The sequence below is a fragment of the Falco rusticolus genome, chromosome 4, assembly GCF_015220075.1.
Source record: "Falco rusticolus isolate bFalRus1 chromosome 4, bFalRus1.pri, whole genome shotgun sequence".
NCBI classification, from domain to species: Eukaryota; Metazoa; Chordata; class Aves; order Falconiformes; family Falconidae; genus Falco; species Falco rusticolus.
In genome coordinates this window covers 28556211-28575114 of record NC_051190.1, presented here as the reverse complement: position 1 = coordinate 28575114, position 18904 = coordinate 28556211, and the positions used below count along the sequence as shown (strand labels likewise).

The following is an 18904-nucleotide window of genomic DNA, read 5'->3' as shown; positions in this document are numbered from 1 at the left end:
CTAGTTTGGCAAGGTAGCCAAATCTCAGCAGTCTTGGCCACAACAATAAGTCCTGGGGGTCCCTGGGACACATCAAATCTGAGCTTCTCAGTGGCTCCAGAATGTACCACGATGCAGGGGCCTGGAGCACAAGCTGGGTTTATGGTCCTGCTTAGGCTGGGGGATGCTGGGCTTGGGTATTTCCCCTTTGCTCTCTCTCGGTGCCATGGGCATACGGTACATTCCCAGTGTGCGGTGGTCAGCTGTGCTGTGCAGACCGGGCTAGCATCCAAGCCATGCAGAGCTGAACCTCCCAACCTTTGCTATACATCATCCCATAATCCAGGTCACACCAGTGCTGGATTGCGATGTGTTCAAAGCCTGGATCAGAGCCGTCTGTAGGGTGAACCAGTCCCAGCCTGGTCATGGTCCTGACCAGGGAGTTTTGGAGCCTACTTCCCCCTGACCCCCAAATATCTTCTTCCAAAAGGACTCAGTGAAGCAGCTCCAGCAAGGAGCCAACCTCAGGCTGCGGCATCTGCAATGCTCTAAGTCAAAACATGCCCCAGCAGTACAGCTTGGGCTTAGGTCTCCAGAAGCGATGTGAAGATACCTGCAGGGGTTCAGGGACACATGCCAGCATCTATGGACACAGGGACACCTTGCGCAGAGGAAACCATCCTGGCTCCATCCCCAGCCCCTTCTCAGAGGCAACTGTGGCCACTGCTGGCAGGTTCACCCCCTGCTTTCTCCATCAGCTGGAAACAATCTGCATCACTGGAGGCTTTTATTTCCCAGGGGGCTGTGAAGAGAGAGCAGCCTGGAGTTAATCAAAGATTGGAGTGTGCACAGGAGCAGCCATGGCTGGAGAAAGCTCACAGGCTTCTGCACTGGAGTGGGGTCAGAGCTGCACCGGGGTCTGGGAAGACGGGGTATGAGGAGGGCCGGGGGTTTGTTCAGCGAGTGGCACCATGGGGACATGAGGAACGAGACCTTAATTTTTCAGTTGTGGGCAGAGGAGAGGGACCAGGGTGCTGTGCCCACAGTTGGGGGTCCAGGCAGTGCTAAAGGCATGTGTAGCATCACTTGATGTGCATGAGTGGCCCAGAGCCCTGTCCTGTGACTCGATGCACGGGTGCAGGCTGACCTCAAAGGGAGCCCAGTGCTTTGTGGCAGAGGCTGGGGCTCACCCTGAGCCCACGACTATTCAAGCTGAGGTCTGTGAGCAGCACACTGTGAACGTCACCCTCTGTGGGTCAGGCCATCCTGCAAAGAATCCCCTTTTATATAAATCCCAGCACATGATGTGAGAGTGGAAGGAGCCTACCCTGCCCCAGCAGGTCATTTCAGGCTTGGCTGAGCTTCTTTCCTCTTGAGGGGATGCTTGCCAGCATCTCGGAAATGGCACCGGTGGGATGTGCAGCCCAGGCACAGCACTGTCGGTCAAGGACCTGCTCTATGCTGCTCAGAGCAGTAAATCCCTCTTGCAGCAGGAGGATGAGGATGGACAGTGTGGGAGCAGCTCCCTCTGCCAGCCCAGCACTGTCCTCACTGAGCAGGAGGCAGCGGTACCCGCTCCCACGTCAGGAACTCATGACTGAGTTCTCATGTGCAGCAGGGACACGGTGACAATCCCGGCCTCGCCTGCTGCTCCCTGTGGTTTCTGTGGCTTGTTGTCATGTGTACAACAGATGATTTATGTTGATGCTGGGTCTCCAGGGTACGCTTTATGGCTTGTGGCATATGGAAATCTATGGACCCCTCTGGCAACAGTTGCGTTGAGTCTAACACAGCTCCAAGGCACTGACCCTGCTGGTGCCTCCCAGCTGCGATTCCCTGGATCACGGTGTTTGGATATCTCTGATGTTGAGATCCAAGAGCTTGTGTTCATCCACAGGACTGGAAGCACCCAGTGGAAGGGGTGCAGGCACAAAGTACCATCCTTTTCTGCACACTCGGCGTAACCCTTACATCGCTGTGTGGAGGAGGGACACAAACACGCACACAGACGCAAAATTGTGGATATCAGCCCATCAGTCTTCCTGCAGGGAAGATTACCAGGCTGCTCTGCTGGGTGAAATTCTGTGGACATTTAGCCCACAGGAGCTGGCTGAGTTGCATGTGAGGTGCATCCAGGTAGGAATTGTACCAGGGGTCCGACACACACCCCAGTTGCTAGACGGTCATGGTCGAGGCAGCGCATCTTTCTGGGCTAATTAGGGAAAGCATCAGAGACCTTGTAGCCTAACAGTGTGAAGCAGCCAAGGCTGACAGGCCAGGGCTTCTCCTCTCACTCTGCTCATGTTCCACTAATTGCAGCTCTCCCTAATTAAAAGTCCATGATGTGGCTTTGATGGCTGCAAGCCAGGTCCCCCAGGTGAGCCCTGGGGCAGATACTTCACAGCAGGGAGGGATAGGATCATCCCTAGAGCCAGTACTGAGCCACGGTCAGGTGCTGCAGAGGAGCCGAGCAGCCAGGAACATCCTCAAGAGGAGGAACAAAATCAGAGGCAGCCTTGCCAGGGACACGGGGCAGCCAGGGGATACCATGGTCCCTGCGTTGTTCTGCTGAGCTGGAGTGAAATGGTCTGTGCCAGCTGCCAAGCCGCTTTCCAGGTGGCAGTGGTGCCTCTGCAAACCACAGGGCTCTGGGAGCTGGGGCTCTGCGGTGGAGGGACCAAACCCCACGCCGGACTCCGCCACTCCCAGGGGAAAAGCAGGGCCAACTCGCTGCCAGGCACTTGAAATAAGACAAAGTAAAAGCTGGGTGATCTTTAAAAGCACGGTTTCCTGTTATCTTGCTGGTTGCTGATCTAACAGCTCTTTCTCCTTCTTTATTTCCATACGAGGACAACTCAGTTTTGGTTCAGGTGTGTCTTCCCATTGGATAATAATCTCTCCAAGCAAACTCATCCTGAGCAAAGCCAGGAGGAGCACCCAGATGCCAGCACGAATGTCTTATGTAAGTGACTCCGGGACAATTTCATTAACAAGTGCTTGTGCTCGTACCGCATTGATACAAATTCACAGGCAAGAGTGAATTTTCACCCCAGACACATCTCCAACCCGAGCACGTGTCCTGCTTTCTCAGGCTCGGGCAAATAACATGTCTTAGCCTTTGTCATACCCTTACCTGTCCTGCTTTGAAATCCGTGGGCCAAGGGGATATTTATATGTCAGGAAAGATCAGTCAGGGGCATGACGGGTGATGCTTTTGTCACCTGGAGAAGCCAGAGATGGGAATAGAGACATCAGCTTCTATCACATTGGAAGCTGCTAGAGTGAGGTCCTGGGAGTGGGATGGTGGTTTGGGAGAGGGTGAACTGCATGGCAGCTGCTTCAGGGAGACGGTACAGGGAGGGTCTAGAAGAGGCAGGACAGGCTGGTCTCTCTGCTGGACACCAACATCTTCCAGGTATCGGTGAGCAGAGAGTGGCTCGAAGCCTTCAGCGTGGTGCGTGTCCATGGGGAAATGGGGAGTATCATGCACAGCTCCTCTCCCTGGCCCACAGCCGGGGAGGGCTTGCAGATGGAAAGCTCGTGGCTCAGGCTGGCTGCTAATAATACCTCTGGGAGAAGGTCAGGTGGGCAGCAGCAAGGGCAGCTCCTGTTACAGACTGTCACACATCACCCGTGGCTGCCAGAGCCTCCAGAAAAGTTTTGGGATGTCTTGGAGGAGGTCTGGTACTGCAGCCCCTTCTCCATCAGCAGGTTTCCCAGGGGAGGCAATGGCAGGTGGCCACGAGCGGTTATCCCCGCTGTAGCATGCAGCAATGCAATAAACCCAGCACCAGTCCCTGCACCGCACCCTCCGTGTTACTGCATCGTGCCCTGCTTCCCGGTGCCAGCAGAGCCTGGCTGCTGCCGGGCAGGCCACCGTGCCGTCCCACCACAGCCGATGTCCCAGCAGAGAGGCTTTTTCTTGCCGAAAAGCTGCTTAGCAGCTTATGGAAACAATAAAAGTAGTATTATCTTCAATGGCGAGGCAGATGGTTTGGATGATTGGTTTGACTTTTAAGCTGGATTTCAGCTACGGATATTCTGATTTTTAACAATTTTTGGCTGGTCAGACTCTGGCAGCGTAATCCCCAGATTCACGCTCCCCATAAATCCCAGTCCTCTCTGTGCCAAGGGATGTGGGATGGAGACCTGAGGCGGGGGGGGGGGGGGGCACTTGCAGAGACCTGTATGGGAGGGGGCACCCAGACACCCACCGCTGGGCTGGCAACCACCCGACACTGCTGCCACCACCATGGCCACTGTTAGCCCTCCTTGTGCTGACTGTCACCGCTGCCACCGCCGCCTCGCCACCCCGACCTTGCAGGGACGATACCCCTCTCTGCTCCCAGCCAGCGTGGGCGGCAGCACTCTGCAAATCCATCGCTGGCAGGAGCCCAGGCCCGAGCTTCTTCCCCCCACCTCCCCGCCCCCAACATTGTCTTTTTCAAAGGGATTTATTTAGTCTTTCTCCTAATTATCAGGAGCTGCGGACTTCCCCCTACCATCTGAGTGCTGTTAGCAGCCCGCAGCGCTCCTCCTGCCGGCACCGACTGCCTGTTCTTGCCATCGCCCCCACAGCCAGCATCACTACGGCGATGCCGTATGGAGAGCTCGGCGGAGAAGGTCTTGCTGGCCGGGCCATGGCCGGTGACCTTCTCCATCCCTCCTGCAGCAGGGTTCCTCTGCCATCCAGGAACCTTCAGGGGCGCAGGGACCTGCCTTGCTCCAGGGCTTGCCAGCAGCCTCCGAGGCTCCTTGGGGTTGCCCCCGTACCCGCGTGCTTGGCCTGATGCAAGGCACAGAAGGGGCTTGGGGATGAAATCCAGGTTCAGCCCCCTTGGGTTGGGGCAGGCTCCTCGGGAGGGCAGCTCCAGCCAAATAAAAGCCATCCTGGGGGTTCATGGATAACTGTGGTGCTGAGGGACGTGCAGCACCCACCCAGGCATGGAGCAGGGTCTCAAGTTATTAATTACCTGGCCCAACCCCCCCAGTTGCCCCACCTGAGAAAAGCCATCACACCCAGCACATCCTTCATATTAGAATCAGTTTTATTTAGCAAATCTCCAGAGCATTAAAATAAAACTCCCATAAAACAAGGGTCATCTTTGTGTTTACATTGAATTCATAAACTGAGCAAAAGAGGAAGACTTCTACAGAGGTCAAAGGTCAACCAAAACATCCCTTTAAGAGAAATAACATCGGTTTTCTGTTCCAATTGCCACACTGGTTGGCAGTCACCAGCAAAGCAGAGGGTGCGGGAGGGAGGGAGCGATGGGGGTGAAGGATGTGGGGAGGCTCTGTGCTGCCCGGTTCAGTCCTGCAGCCAGGCAAACTCGCTTTCCGGCTGCACCCAGGTCATGAAACACGGGGGGGGCTGGCGGGGGCGAAGTGTTTTAGGGAGCTGGGGTGGTTTGGGGGCTATCTGTGAGAGGCAGCGCAGAGGCTGCAGGAAGGTGAACCTGGAAAGGGCGAGCTGTGGCTGAGTGCCGGTGGTACCCGATGGGTACTGGTGGGAGGATGCAGCTGCCAGCAGCGGGACGCGAAGCTGTTTCTCTGTGGCCACACACCACGGCAAGCCCTGCGGCTGCGGTGGCTGCGAGCTGGGTGCCCGATCCCTGGCAGCCTTTCCCCTGCCAGCTCCTGCGGGGCCTGGCAAAGCACTGTCAGAGCTGCCAGGCTTATCTTTAGCTCTGTTCCCTCCCTCGCCCCCGCGCCCACCTCCTCGCCGCGCACCGCGTCCCCGGCCCCCACCAAAACATGCTGTTATATAAGCACTTGCAGCAGCCATCTGGGGCTGAGTCAGCCACGAACCCAAACGGACAGCAAGCCCACTAGGCGGGGATGCCAGCCCCCACATAACAGGCTTTTGGGGTTACCCCCTGCCAATGCCATTCCTGGGTGCCCGGCACACCTGCCCACACCCTGCGTGGGTGCTGCAGCCGGTCAGCCCGGAGCCTGGAAGGGGACAGCGAGAAACACCCCAGCCTGGGGGACAGGCAAGATGCTTGGGGTCATCAGGTGGTGCTGGCAAAGAGTGGAAGGCTTAATTACACACTAATGAGGTATTGCCAGAATAAATGTGCCAGCTGCAGGGGAAGAGGTGGCAAAGCATCCACTGGCTGGGGAAGGGGTGTTGGTCTGCCAGTTCAGACATGTCTCCTCTTCCCTCTCCATCCTGATATCCCACTGGAAACCCTTCTGTGCCTCTTCCCTTAAAGCAGCGCCACCAGTTTGACTCTAAATTTGTTCACCTGAGGTTTTTCCCCAAAGCCCAGGGTCAGGATGGGGGTTTCCTTCGCCTCCTTTAAATCACTGGTTTTCTCCAGGAGCAGCATCGTGGCGAGCATTTGCGACCTGAACTTTGCAGTGTTGTGCTGATTCATGACGGCTTGTCACCAAAACTGCCTAAAACTGACAGAAAAAGGGACGCTGACTCATGTGTTTGCCTTCCCCGAGCTGGGAGAAATGTGAAAGGTGAACAAAGTACTTAACGGGTGATAATTACATTCAGCGCTGAAAAATTCAATCCATATTAATAAGCCAGCATGTTAGTACTAATAGAGGCATCTTACAATTAAAAAAAAAAAAAGTATTTAAGGTTTTTAACCTTAACAGTGACCTTTTAACAACAAGTGTAAGGAAACCCCTAATTTTGTCCCACTCACACTTACAAATCTGTGTTAAGGAGAAACTCTAGCTGCTGCCTTCCCAGTCTCCTGCAGGGTGCTGGGGGCTGGTTCCCTGGCAGTATCCCGTTATACAGCGGCATGAAACTGGGCGTGGGATGGGCTGGGATGTGGCACGAGGAGCCAGAGAGCTGGCACCTCAGTGGGAGAGCTTTTCACGTTGCCACTCAGGGCAGGTGGGGGGGAGAAAGGAATCAGAGAGGGTCCACCTTAATGCAGGATGAAAAAGCAAATTGCCAGCAGGAGAGTAGAGATGCTGCTTCGTTACTATGGTTACCCCCGGAGACAATTGAGCATCCCTGGGTATCACCCTGCGGTGCCTGAGCTGCTCCCGGCCACCCGGAATGGCACTGGGGCAATTCAGGTGGCCAAGGGGACAAATTCAGAGGGGTTTGTAGGGTCTGAGCTTCTCGAAGCAGCCAGGAGAGAGGATGCATCCAGGCTGGATGGAGGAGCAGCATCTGCAGTGGGGCTGGAGCAGAGTTCCTGCCTCCACCCCTCTGAGATGTGGTGCCTCGCCTTAGCACAGCTGGGGAGGATTCATTAGGAAACGTCGGGGATTTGGTTTGGATGTTTTCTGCCTGGCACCGACCCGCACCCGTTCAGGAGTCAGACCAACGCAGTGCCCTACCGGCCTGGCACCACGTTTGGCCAGTGAGGCACTGCAAGCCCTGCCCCGGGGCACACAGCCGGGACGGGCAGCACAGCATGCGTGCCCACGCCGGCTTTGTCCTGGTGGGAATCCAGAGCTTACAGCCCCTCTGCCTGCTCTTTGCCTGCTCCAGAGGGAATGGTCCACCCAAATTTCGGTGGTGGTGGTGTGTTTGAGCCAAACCCATCTGAGCTGATGAAAAGACACCCTGCTTTTGGGGTGGGGATAACCCTCTGCAAGGGCACAGAGGGACACGCTGGTCTCCTGAAGCCAAAGGGAAGCAGGCAGGAGGGCAGCCAGTGATGGCCGGTGTGATGCTGAGTTCAGAGAGGGTTTTAGCATTTAAAGACATCTTGAGGATTAGCAGTGGAGGTTGCCAGCTCAGAATCAGCCCCAACCTCAGCCATGGCCTAGCATCCCTGCTGAAAGCACCCCGGTCACGCCTGCACGCGGTAAGCAAGGTCCTTCCCCCGCAGAGGCAGCCTCTGCCTTCCCATCCCCACCGCCCCCGGCCACCACCGCAGCCATTAGTTTAGCTCTGACCCCCGAAGATGAGGATGGTCGGAGTGGAACTAAAGCAAGGACTGAACCTCCTGGCAGCACATTTCCCTGGGTGCCAGCGTCAGCTCAGCTCCCCGGGGATTTCTGCTGCAAAGCAGCCACTGAAGGAGGAATTCTGGAGGCCGTGGAAACCGTCCCCAGGGAGCTGCCGGCTCCTGAATCATTAAATGCTTCCACAAATGAAGCAACGGGCTTTGTAGTGCAAACTGCTGCCTGAGAAGTCACTGCCGCATGGCAAAGCAAACCCTGAGAGCAGAGGCACAAGCACTTTGGGAAGCTGCTGCACAGGCCGGTGCTTGTCCCCAGGAGAAATGCTGGCAGGGCCCTGCAAGAGCATCCCCCACGCCCTCCCTGGAATTTTCCTTTCTGACATCCAGCCCATGTTTTGGAGGAGAGCAGGGAGGTTTTTCCCATCTCACCTCCTACCTGCCTGTAACAGGCCATTACCTTCCCCAATAAACTCCTGCTCTTCTCTCGTCAGCAAGAGAAAAGCTTCCAGAAAAGCATCTGGTCCAGATATAAAGGCATCACGAAGCACAGGCTGGTTCTAATAGCTAATCATCATTAAAAGATCGCTCCCGATTTCCAAGACTCATTTGTCTAGCTTCAGCTTCCAGGAAGAGGTAGTTATTATGCCTTTCACTGGTAGATTAAGTTACCTCTTCATACCAGTGCCTTCTCCCCGTGACAAATGCTGTAATCAAGTCACCTCTCAGTCTCCCCCTTTGATAAATTAAACAGGCTGCGCTCTTAAATCGTGCTTAGCCCCGCTCCTATCTTGGGTGACTGGAGTGAGCAGCGGGCAGTGATTTTTTTTTTTTTTAAATGAGTGAAAAACTCCCTTATGGGGGAAGGAATGGAGCCGATGGGACCCAACTGACCATCACTGGTGGATGGAAACTATCGGTCACCGGTTGCCCTGTGACCAGCCTGAGAAACGATGATGAATAATTTCTCCAGGTCATCTCAGCACACAAGCCTCTGCGGCAGCCAGGTGCAAAAGCCAAGAGGAAAATCCAGGGGCTCTGTGTCCACTGGGCCATTACCCTCTCCTTAAATAGCATCCCACACCCTCGCTCTGCTTTCCTTCGGCCATGACGTACCGTTAAAGACAGTTAAACTGTCGCTTGGCCGTGGTGCGATGTCCCCTGAGGTCCCCGGAGGAGGCATGCCTGTAGGAAATAGATCCTTGTGGAGGCCAAGGGCGACCAAGGTCTCTCTGGGAAGATTTGTTGGGTCAGTCTTGGATGACTGGGCTCTTTCTGCCTGGGCTCCAGGCACAGTTTCCCATCTCCGGGCTCCCCGCGTGGCTGGGCTGCTGTGGACTGGTCCCCCGGCGAAAGGCCACCAGGGCAGCGCAGCAGAGCGAGCGGTACCCAGGCAGGGGGCTGTGTGGGGAGGGGGTTACCCTGCAGAGCCACGCATCCCACCGAGCATCCCTGCAGCCCCTGACCTGTCAGAGAGGAAAAATTATCCTCTTCTGCAGGATAACAAGGAAAAATCAGATGTGGGGTTTCTGCTCCTACCTAGAGGCAGCAGGATGGATGTTTGCTAAAAGGCTCCTAAAAAAATCTGTGGTTGTCCCGCTGGCCCCCAGCCGCGCTCAGTTTGCTGCACATACTTATTATATGTGTGACAACTGACAGACTTGAAACCATGTTTGAAGTTTGCTACAGGCAGACATTTCCTTATGATCTTTAAAATATACAGCATGAGGCGAGATATTTTAAATAGATCAAAATACATTTATTACATATTTATATTATTTTCTCTAGTCTATTTATATCTTTTGGAGACTTATATATAATATATATAATATATTTAAAATAACATAAAATTGGCCAGTTTTGTCATCTGAAATACATTTTACAAATATATATATACATTGTCACATATATCTCAAATATATGTGCAATGAGACAGAGAAACACCAGAGGTGGAAAAGGTACAGATAATTTCATTGCATCCATCAACTTCTCTTATCGCTGCACGTCACCATTGCTCCAGCGAACAGACTCGGCATTTTACCCCTGGGAAACCAGTGCTCCCAGTTGCCAACCTGCCCGTATGGACTGGTGCCAGGTCTTGGTCCCCAAACCATGTGGGGCCAAGCCTGGGGGAACACCAGGGTGTGTTGGGGGGCAGGGGGATGGAGGAAGGATAGCGCCCCCCAAAAGTGGGCAGCGGGACAGATATGCACAGCTGGCGGGTGCCGGGGCTCAGCAAGGTGACGGGTGGCATTGGGTCGGGCACCGTCTCATGTCCCCTCCCTGCCCATGACACGGCCAGATCCTGCCCTGCACCAGCCCCCCCGGCAGCATTCCTGAATTGGGGGGTGGGAGAGCAGGATGCGGCCGGAGTACTGGACTGGGCTGCCACACACTCGTTTTGGCGTGCAAGAAATGGGACACGCACACACACACACACACACACAGGGGACTCTTTTGGTTGTCAGCACAAGAGGAAAGAGCAGGAGGGTTTAAAAATAAACGTATTTGTTCTGCCTTATTAAAGATAGAAAAGGTGGCTCTGAATTCATCTCCTACAAAAGGTTTGAAGGTCAAGCAGGCACCGAATCGCGAAAGGTTAAGCGCTAAGTGATTGTCCCAGCCCTAAAAGACTAAGTGCACTAATTTTGGTTATGAGAAGCTAAGGCTCATCCCGACGGCTCCCGGCCCCGGGGACCCACTGCCCGGCTGAGGGGACACACCGTGCATCTGTCGGGGGCAGAGGATGCTACTCCCAGCTGGTGGTTTTGGGGCACAGGGATGCGGCTCCTTTCTGCCAGTACATCTTTTTGGGGTGAAGCCAAGCGGGAGCAGCCGTGGGTCTGGTCCCCTGTCCCCAGCCAGGGTGGCGGGTGCTGCCAGAGGCTGCACTGAGCCTGGCCGGGGGCAATCCCTACAGGATGCTGGCCAAGAGGATTAGTGTCTCTTTCCTTTCCCAGACTCCTGCCATCCTCCAAGGATCAAGCATAACACCAGAGTTACTCCATGGATGGAGTGTCCTCAGCTCAGAGGAAATGGCCAGCAGTTAATCGCTGGAGGGGACGTGTCCCCTTGCTCAGCTCCGAGACCCTTCCCACTGGGATCCTGCTCCATCCCTGCTGTGACCGACACCAAAACCTGCACCCCGAGAGCAGCCCTGCACCTTTTCAGCCCCTCCGGGGAACCCGAGTGATGAACAAACACTATTTTTTGGCTTTTTTCACCTTTTCTTCTTCCCTCCCCCCCCCCCCCCCGGCCTTTCTTTGACAATCCATGTGGTTAAACCCACCACGGGGCAGCTTCACAATGCTCCCTGTCGATAGAAAAAAAGACCAGTAGCTCAGAGCAGTCACAGGTAGGCAAAAATAATATTTATACACTATGTACCGGCATGGTCCATGGCCAGGACGAGGACTATACAGTATATATACGACAACTCGCCAGAGCTAGATCCTCACTAGCGGGGTTCAGGGAAGGGGGTGGGTGAACGGGGGCTGGGAAGGGTTCGACCCCTCCCCCCACCTGCGGATGCTCCCCAGCCCGGTTCACATCTGCCTATGCAGCAGTTTAAAAATACATCTGTATATATTATTCTATTGTCCCAGGTAACACTGTACAATCATAGAAGTTTCTTTAAAAGCAATAATTTACTTAAAGACATCTCTATTTCTCTTTCATTTTTATACAAATATTTACTGTGATATATATATATATTTATAAAGAAATTAACCCTCTGAGAACCCTACAGCAGCAAGATGTGCACCTTTTTTGTAATAATTATTATTTATTCAAAAGAACCTAAAACCACTTAAAAGCATTTTTTAAAAAAAAATAAATAAGTAGTGCGCACGCAAAATCTCTCCTCCCGCCCCACCCCCATCCTTCCCACCCCCCCAGATGCTATGGGTCAAAAAGTGGGTGGCAAAAACCATCGCCCCCTGGGAGCAAAGGGACCAGCGATGGGATAGCATCCACCTTCACTGTCTTAGAAACACGAATGTCGCGGCCGGAGCTCAATGACATGTCCCTACATGTCCCTGCTGTTGGGGACACCTGTCTGGGGCACTTGGTGCCAAAACCTGCTCCGTCCCGGTGCTGCCCCGGGGGGTGTTTTCTCCCAGTGGCTGGTTTTTAGGGGAAGCCAAAAATCGAGCAGCCCCTTGGTAGGCAGCATGGGTTGGTGGTGGTAGACTCTGGTGGGAACAGAGTGGGAAGAAATCCTGTGGGGATGACGTCCCGGTCCCCGTCCCATGGCCAGCCAGCGAGACACGACGCTCAGGGGCACAGGGCTGGGGTGGGGGCACCGGGACAGCTGCTCCTCAGAGCCCTTTGCAAGAAAGATGGGGATACAGGACCAATCCTGCCTCTGCCACCGATGTCTGGACATGCCACAGCAAGTTGTAACCGTGGGATATGGCTTCCCCGATGTGGGCTTGGAAGGAGAAAAGCACCGGGAGCCCCTCACAGCAAAAACGCTGCTGGGGACCCTGCTCTCAACCCCTTCTCCCCAAGGCCAGGTGCTGCCAGGGCTCCGTGCCCAGTGCCAGGGGCGGGATGCCGATAGGTACCGAAGCCTTTCCCACAGCCACGGGGAGCAGGGAGCCAGATTTTGGCTCCCAGAGCACCAATGAGCAGCACAGCTGGGACGAAGGGACCCACAACCTGCTCCTTCCTGACTCCTTCCCCCTGCGCGAAGGCAGGGAGCAGGGCAGAAGCAAAGGCTTCCCATGCATGGGGCGGTTTGCCTCGTGCCGTAGCAGAAGCCAAAGCAGCGTGACACCAAGGCCAGCCAACAACAGAGCGGATGGTGGGATGTGGGTGCTGCCATGGGGGCAGAGAGAAGGGGACAGTGCCCCGGAGGGGGGATGCAAGCGGGGTGCTGTGGGGGAGGGCTGGGGCGCGGGATGAGTTTGCATCTCTAAGGCACAATCCACCTCAAGGCTGGGATACGGGGATGGGCTGAAGCACAGACGGGGTGGTTTTCTTGACTGGCATCTGTTGTTTTCAGAAAAGCATCTGCCTCTGAAACAGGGCTCTCCGGTGAACGGGCAATTCATAAATCCCAGCCTGGCAAGGAGATGGCTGCTGTGCTAGAGGAAGCACAACCCAACAAGGTGATGTTCACATGGATTTCCACGTTTGAAATGATTTTCAAGGGAGAAAATACCAAATTGGTTGGAAAATTTGGAAAACAGCCAAATTCGAGACTTTCCACTCTCCTTTTTGTGCTTTTTGCTATCTTGTACTAGGTACGGTGTGGTGAAAGTTATGAATTCCCCATTGGAGATGTTGGGGAGACCCAGCACTTCAGCAGCTGATACCCCAGACCCCATTTCCACCCTGAAGTTCAATATTTCCATACATCAGTTAATTGCTGTGTTTGCAATGCTTCTTTCCATCACAGTCCGGCTTTTCCTTATTAGCTCCTTTGCCAGTAATTACACTACTTGCTTTCACCGCCACGGACCTCCAGCCACTTACGTCTCTTTTCTGCCTACGAAGACATGCCAGTGGCAAAAAAGTCACCCCAAAATCAGATGCAGTCTTGACTTCTAGCTCTTCCATCTGCCCAGCAAGTCACCCCTTCAAATGACCCTGGTGGCTTATTCATTCCCTTGTTCATTTTTAAAAAATACTGAATGAGTTCTTTCAGATTTAATATTATTATTATTATTATTATTATTGTTATTATTATTTTGGTAAACAGTCTTCCAAATGGTACAGTGAAAAAATTAAAAACCCTCTCACCTCCCTCCCCGCCTTTTTCCCAAATTAAAAAGAAGTACGTTAATGTTGCATGTTATTTCAAGTGTTGTTCTTGTGCAACTGAACCAGACTGCCTACTGGAAGGAGCAATTTTTTTGTTATTGTTGCTGCTCAGTTAAAAAATAAAAGGGAAAAAAAAACAACCAGAGAGAGAAAGATTTGTTTCCTGATATTTCCTCTTTTTGGATCTCGCAGTGCTCAGCTCTAAGAAAACGCTGGCATTTTCCCCACAGGGAGAGCAAAGCCCCACGGGGCTGCACAGGGCGAGCGCCTGCCTGTGCCCCACGGACCCTCCTCCATCCATCCATCCATCCATCCATCCATCCATCCATCCATCCATCCATCCATCCATCCACCCGTCCGTCCATCCATCCATCCGTCCATCCGTCCGTCCGCCCCCCCTGAGCTGCTGGCCTCGCCGCAGGCGCCGGGCATGAGTGGCGCGCTGTGACCTGCCACCGTCCCCTCCTGCAGACCGCTCAGTGGTTATTGCGATGAAACTGAAAACTATGAAGGATACTAATTTCTCAAGCATTCCTATGGCACTTGCATTGTTCTGCATAATTTGAGCGGGTTGTAGGGGAAGAGATTAGAGGAGGAAAAAAAAATACCCTCGGAAAAGTCAACAGAAGGACCAAGAGTCATATTTCCGACTCCCTCCTGTACGACCGCTGATCCAACGCTATCGTGGCTTGAAGCCTATCAAACTCGTGCCTGTTGTCCGGGCTTAGGTCCTCCAAACCCCGGCTGTCGTCGTCTTCCTCTTCCTCATCACGGCTCATGAAGGCCAGCTCGTTCTCGTAGCAGAAGGAGTTGGTGCTGGGCAGCAGGAATTTGTTCTCCACCAAGTCCTTGGCGCTGCAGCGGGGTGTGGACGGGACCTCATAGGTTTTGTGGAAGTGGGAATAGTCTACTTTGTACTGGTTTTTCTCCTCGAACAAGACGGGCTCGAAGCGGTGGCCCCAGAGGATCTCACTGGCCAGGTAGGAGCTCCGAGCTTGCGTCGTCATAGCGGTGGCTTCTACCATGCCCTCCAGGATGACCACAATCTCAAAGTCATCTGTCTCCAAGTCCTGGCGGCTGATCCCAAACAAGGGGCTGTCTTCATTGATCTCGTGGAGAATGGTGATGGGAGACACCAAGAAGATACGGTCCAAGCCTTTATCAAACCCCACGTCAATGTCTATTTGGTCGAGCGGTATGTACTCCCCTTCTTCTGTGATCCTGGGCTTAATTAGCTGAGCTCGTACGTGGGCTTCTACTATGTGGCTTTTCCGGAGGTTCCCAACTCTCCACATCAGGCAGAGTTTTCCATCTCTCATTGCCACTACCGCATTATGGCTGAAAAGTAATGTCTGGGCCCGTTTTTTGGGCCTGGCCATCTTTGCCATTATTGCACCAATCATGAAAGAGTCAATTATACACCCCACGATGGACTGAACCACCACCATGAAGACCGCGAGCGGGCACTCCTCCGTCACGCAGCGGAAGCCATAACCAATAGTCGTTTGGGTCTCGATGGAGAACAGAAAAGCAGCCACAAAGCCATTGACCTGCAGAACACAAGGCTTGAAGGTATCGTCTCCACCCGGGTTTTCTAGGTCTCCGTGAATGAGTGCAATTAGCCAGAAAATCAGCCCAAACAATAACCAGGACACCAGAAATGCCAGGGAAAAGAGCAAAAGCATATACCTCCAGCGGATGTCAACACACGTGGTGAACATGTCCGCAATGTACCTCTGCGGCTTGTCATCCATGTTGGTGAACTCCACGTTGCATTGACCGTTCTTCTTTACAAACCTGTTCCTGCATTTCCTCCTGGTGTGGATTTTCCCATTGCCAAAGCCGTTGATACCTGGCATGGTGGTCAACCTCAGCCCGTCTTCCTCAGAGGACACGATGCTGTAAGGGTTGACTCTGCCTGCAGTCATACCTGAGCCAAGCCCACAGTGAAGGTGAAGGGTCTTGCAACTCCCAGTGTCCCCCTGACCCACCCCTGCCCACCCCCCCAGATTCTGTTGCAGTGGAAGAGAAGTCCCAAGCTTCCACGTCTTGGCTGCCGCGTCACCACACAGATCCCGCGAGAGGCTCTGCAATGAGAAAACAAAGACACGGCCGTTACCTCTCACAGCAGAGGGACCTGAGGGAGTGTTTGGCCAGGGGTCTGATGGGCTGGGTGGCCACATGTTGAGTGGGGACCCCCCCCACTGCCCTAACTCGTCCTGTGGCTGAGCTGGTCCCCAAAACTTGCGCGGGAGGAAGGAAGAAGGTCTTAGAGTTTGTTCTTCCGTGCTACAAAGAGAGCAAGCAAACCTTGTTGGGGGGATGCAGCATCTGCAGGATGCTCAACGACACCAGCAGATGAAAAACCTTGGGTAGCACTGGAGCCTCTGCCCTTTGCTTTTCTCATGAGCTTTGCTGTCAGAGCAGGGTCAGGCTGCTGGAGAGGAAAGTGGAGAGGCCAAGCTGTTCTCCTTAGCTCAGAGACAGCAGTAAAGGTACATCTGAAAGCGGCTCCGTCAGTTCACATTGCCCGTGCCAGATGGACTGCTGCCCAGCACGTGGCAGCAGTGGCCACCCGACCTCCCGAGCGCCAGCTCTCCTGGGGTCAAGGGAAAGCGTGGGGAATTGTGGATTTAACCTCCATCTCCCAGCCTGGGGATGGGAGAGGACAAGTCCAACATACAGCCGGTTGGAGAAGGCCCCGGGAAGGCACTCGCTCAGGGCAGATGGCCTCAGGAACAGCTTTCCCAACCCATCCGTTGGGACATGGAGCCATCTACGGTCACAGATGGCTTTTGCTGGCCAAGACTTATGAAGGGACAACTGCCACTGGGGAATGGGGAGCTGTTTTGGTCCCTTCTGCAGGACTCAGCTGCAGGGTCAGGGACCTACACACAGCTTTGCCTGGGAGAGAGGTGGCATGGACATGGGAAAGGTGGCCCAAGCCGGTCAGGCTCCCTGGTGCAGGTGAGCCCATGGTGGGGGCACCCCGTGGCACCCTGCCAGGCTGCTGCCCCCCCCCAGCCCCTCGTGGTGCTGCACCAGGCAGTGGACAGGATTGTGGAGAAGCCACATGGCATGTCCCAAGCGCTCCAAAGAGCTGGCACTGCAGGAATGCCCCCCAAACCACCCCCTGCTGCAGCTCGTCCTGTTATTTAGCTATATGGGATGTGACACTGGGGATGAAACCGGCTTGCTGGCACGAGACCTGCCTGAGGCAGCATCATGGTGGGGCAGCGGGTGCAGAGCCCCCCGCGACACCCTGTCCCCACAGCGCAGAGGTGCCCAGCTCGTGCCTAGAGGCACAGGCGAACCCGCCGGGCTGTACGTGCTGTGTCGGATCCGCTGGCCTGGTCGATGCAGTCGATTCCTGCAATCAGCTCGACTGCCCGGGGCCACGCTGGGACAAGCACACCCTTTCCATTACACAGCGGCCAGGGCCAGCCCAGCGCCAGGGAGCATCGCCACGCAGCCTGCCTGCAGCTGCCCCAGCCCAGCCAGCAGCAATGCCCTGGGTTGCCTTTTACTGACATTGTCCCCAAATCCAGCCTGGGACTCGGGAATCCCTGCAGAGGCCCAGCACCACAAGCAGAAGCACTAACAACCCACCCAAGCCTCCCAGGTGCTGGACACAGACCCACGTGTGCCACCATCTCACACGTCAAACAACCCACTTCCAGCCGCTGCAGTTGGGGCACAATCGTTTTTTTATCCCCAAAGCTGGTTTTTCAAGCACCGCCGTTATCTGCTCATGTCATCAGAACAAGCGATGGCTCCAGCCGGCTGGGGCAGTGGGCACAAGATGCTCCCCTCCTCGCAGCTGCGGGGAAGAGTAAAACCGGCACCAATGCTTAATATGAACGGTGAATATTTACAGCCCCATAGCCACTGGAAGTCAAATGGGACTGAACTGGACGTTTCAGGCTGGCTGCAGGCTCACACTGCCGAACTGGGGGTCACACAGCCACCCCCCAGTCTTCCTCCTGACCACACCAGCTACATTCATTAATCTCTCTCCTGCTTTTTTAATGAGAGCTGAGCATTTGGGGCCAGAAAAGGCTGCTTTGCCATCACCCCTCTGGCTCAGCCCAGGGGAAAACCCTGAACACTTTTGCCACAGCATGAATATACTGTCGGTTTTTTTTAATTAATTCTAGATGCATTTGAGAAGTGAACAAAATGCAATGAGCTCCCAGTGACCTGCGAGAGGATTAGCTGGGGTCTGGATTAACTGTGCTGGAAGGGGAGACATGCCCGGGTGCCTGCAGAGGCAGCAGCACAGCCCTCACCGGGGGGTGACACTCCCAGGGACCCTCGGGCTCCCCACTCCCCACCACCACTCCCCTCCCCCCTCCCCCCTTTTCCCCGTCCCTTCTTCCTTCCCTCCTTTCTTGCTTTCTCAGTTTCTCCCTTTCTCTATCTCCTTCCTGCTTTTCATCTTTTTTCTTTCCTTTTCTTTTTTCTTTTCTTTTCTTTTCTTTTCTTTTCTTTTCTTTTCTTTTCTTTTCTTTTCTTTTCTTTTCTTTTCTTTTCTTTTCTTTTCTTTTATTTTATTTTATTTTATTTTATTTTATTTTATTTTATTTTATTTCTTTTCTTTTCTTTTCTTTTCTTTTTTATTTTCTTTTATTTTTCTTTTCTCTTTTTTCTTTTTCTTTTTTTTCTTTTTCTTTTTCTTTATCTTTTTCTTCTTCTTTTCTTTTTTCTTTTTCTTTTTCTTTTTTTCTTTTCCCTTTGCTTTCCTTTCCTTTCCTTTCCTTTCCTTTCCTTTCCTTTCCTTTCCTTTCCTTTCCTTTCCTTTCCTTTCCTTTCCTTTCCTTTCCTTTCCTTTCCTTTCCTTTTTTTCTTTCTCTCTTTTAATTTCTTCTTCTCTTCCTTTCTTATTCCTTTCTTTTTCATTCTTTCATTCTCTCAGTTTCTTTTTTTCATTCTTTCTCTCTTGCTTTCTTCCTTTTTTCTTTTTCTTTTTCTTTTTCTTTTTCTTTTTCTTTTTCTTTTTCTTTTTTTCCCTTTCTTTCTATCTTTCCCTGTTCCTCTCTTTCTTCTGCTCTTCCTCTCTTCCTCTCATTCTCTCTCCCTTACTTTTCTTCCTCACTACCTTCCCTCCTTCCTTCTTTCCCTCCTTCCCTCCTGCCTGCCCACCTCCCTCCCTCCCTTCCCCCCACCTCCCCCCATGCCGCAGGGTCTCACCTGCCCAGGCACCCTGGCCATGGGCACACTGTGCTGCGGGGGTCAGGACCGGCCTGAGGGGCTGATGCTGCCCCAGGGAT

General features: G+C 53.6%; 1 protein-coding gene and 1 long non-coding RNA gene across 3 annotated transcripts in view; one reads left to right on the top strand and one right to left on the bottom strand.

Annotated features, from left to right (window-relative positions):
* Positions 1 to 8703, top strand: part of LOC119146971 — a 49685-nt gene extending 40982 nt beyond the window's left edge. Inside the window, exons 10-11 of the long non-coding RNA XR_005103906.1 lie at positions 2829 to 2941; positions 4461 to 8703. This is a non-coding gene — a long non-coding RNA (uncharacterized LOC119146971). The remainder of the gene's footprint in view (positions 1 to 2828; positions 2942 to 4460) is intronic.
* A 1320-nt stretch (positions 8704 to 10023) lies between these two features.
* LOC119146966 (ATP-sensitive inward rectifier potassium channel 12) overlaps positions 10024 to 18904 on the bottom strand; it is a 35328-nt gene continuing 26447 nt past the window's right edge. For both annotated transcript variants that reach the window (XM_037385378.1, XM_037385377.1), the window contains exon 2: positions 10024 to 15721. In XM_037385378.1, coding sequence (XP_037241275.1) covers positions 14273 to 15562 — 1290 coding nt within the window. In that variant the 5' untranslated portion in view covers positions 15563 to 15721 and the 3' untranslated portion in view covers positions 10024 to 14272. The remainder of the gene's footprint in view (positions 15722 to 18904) is intronic.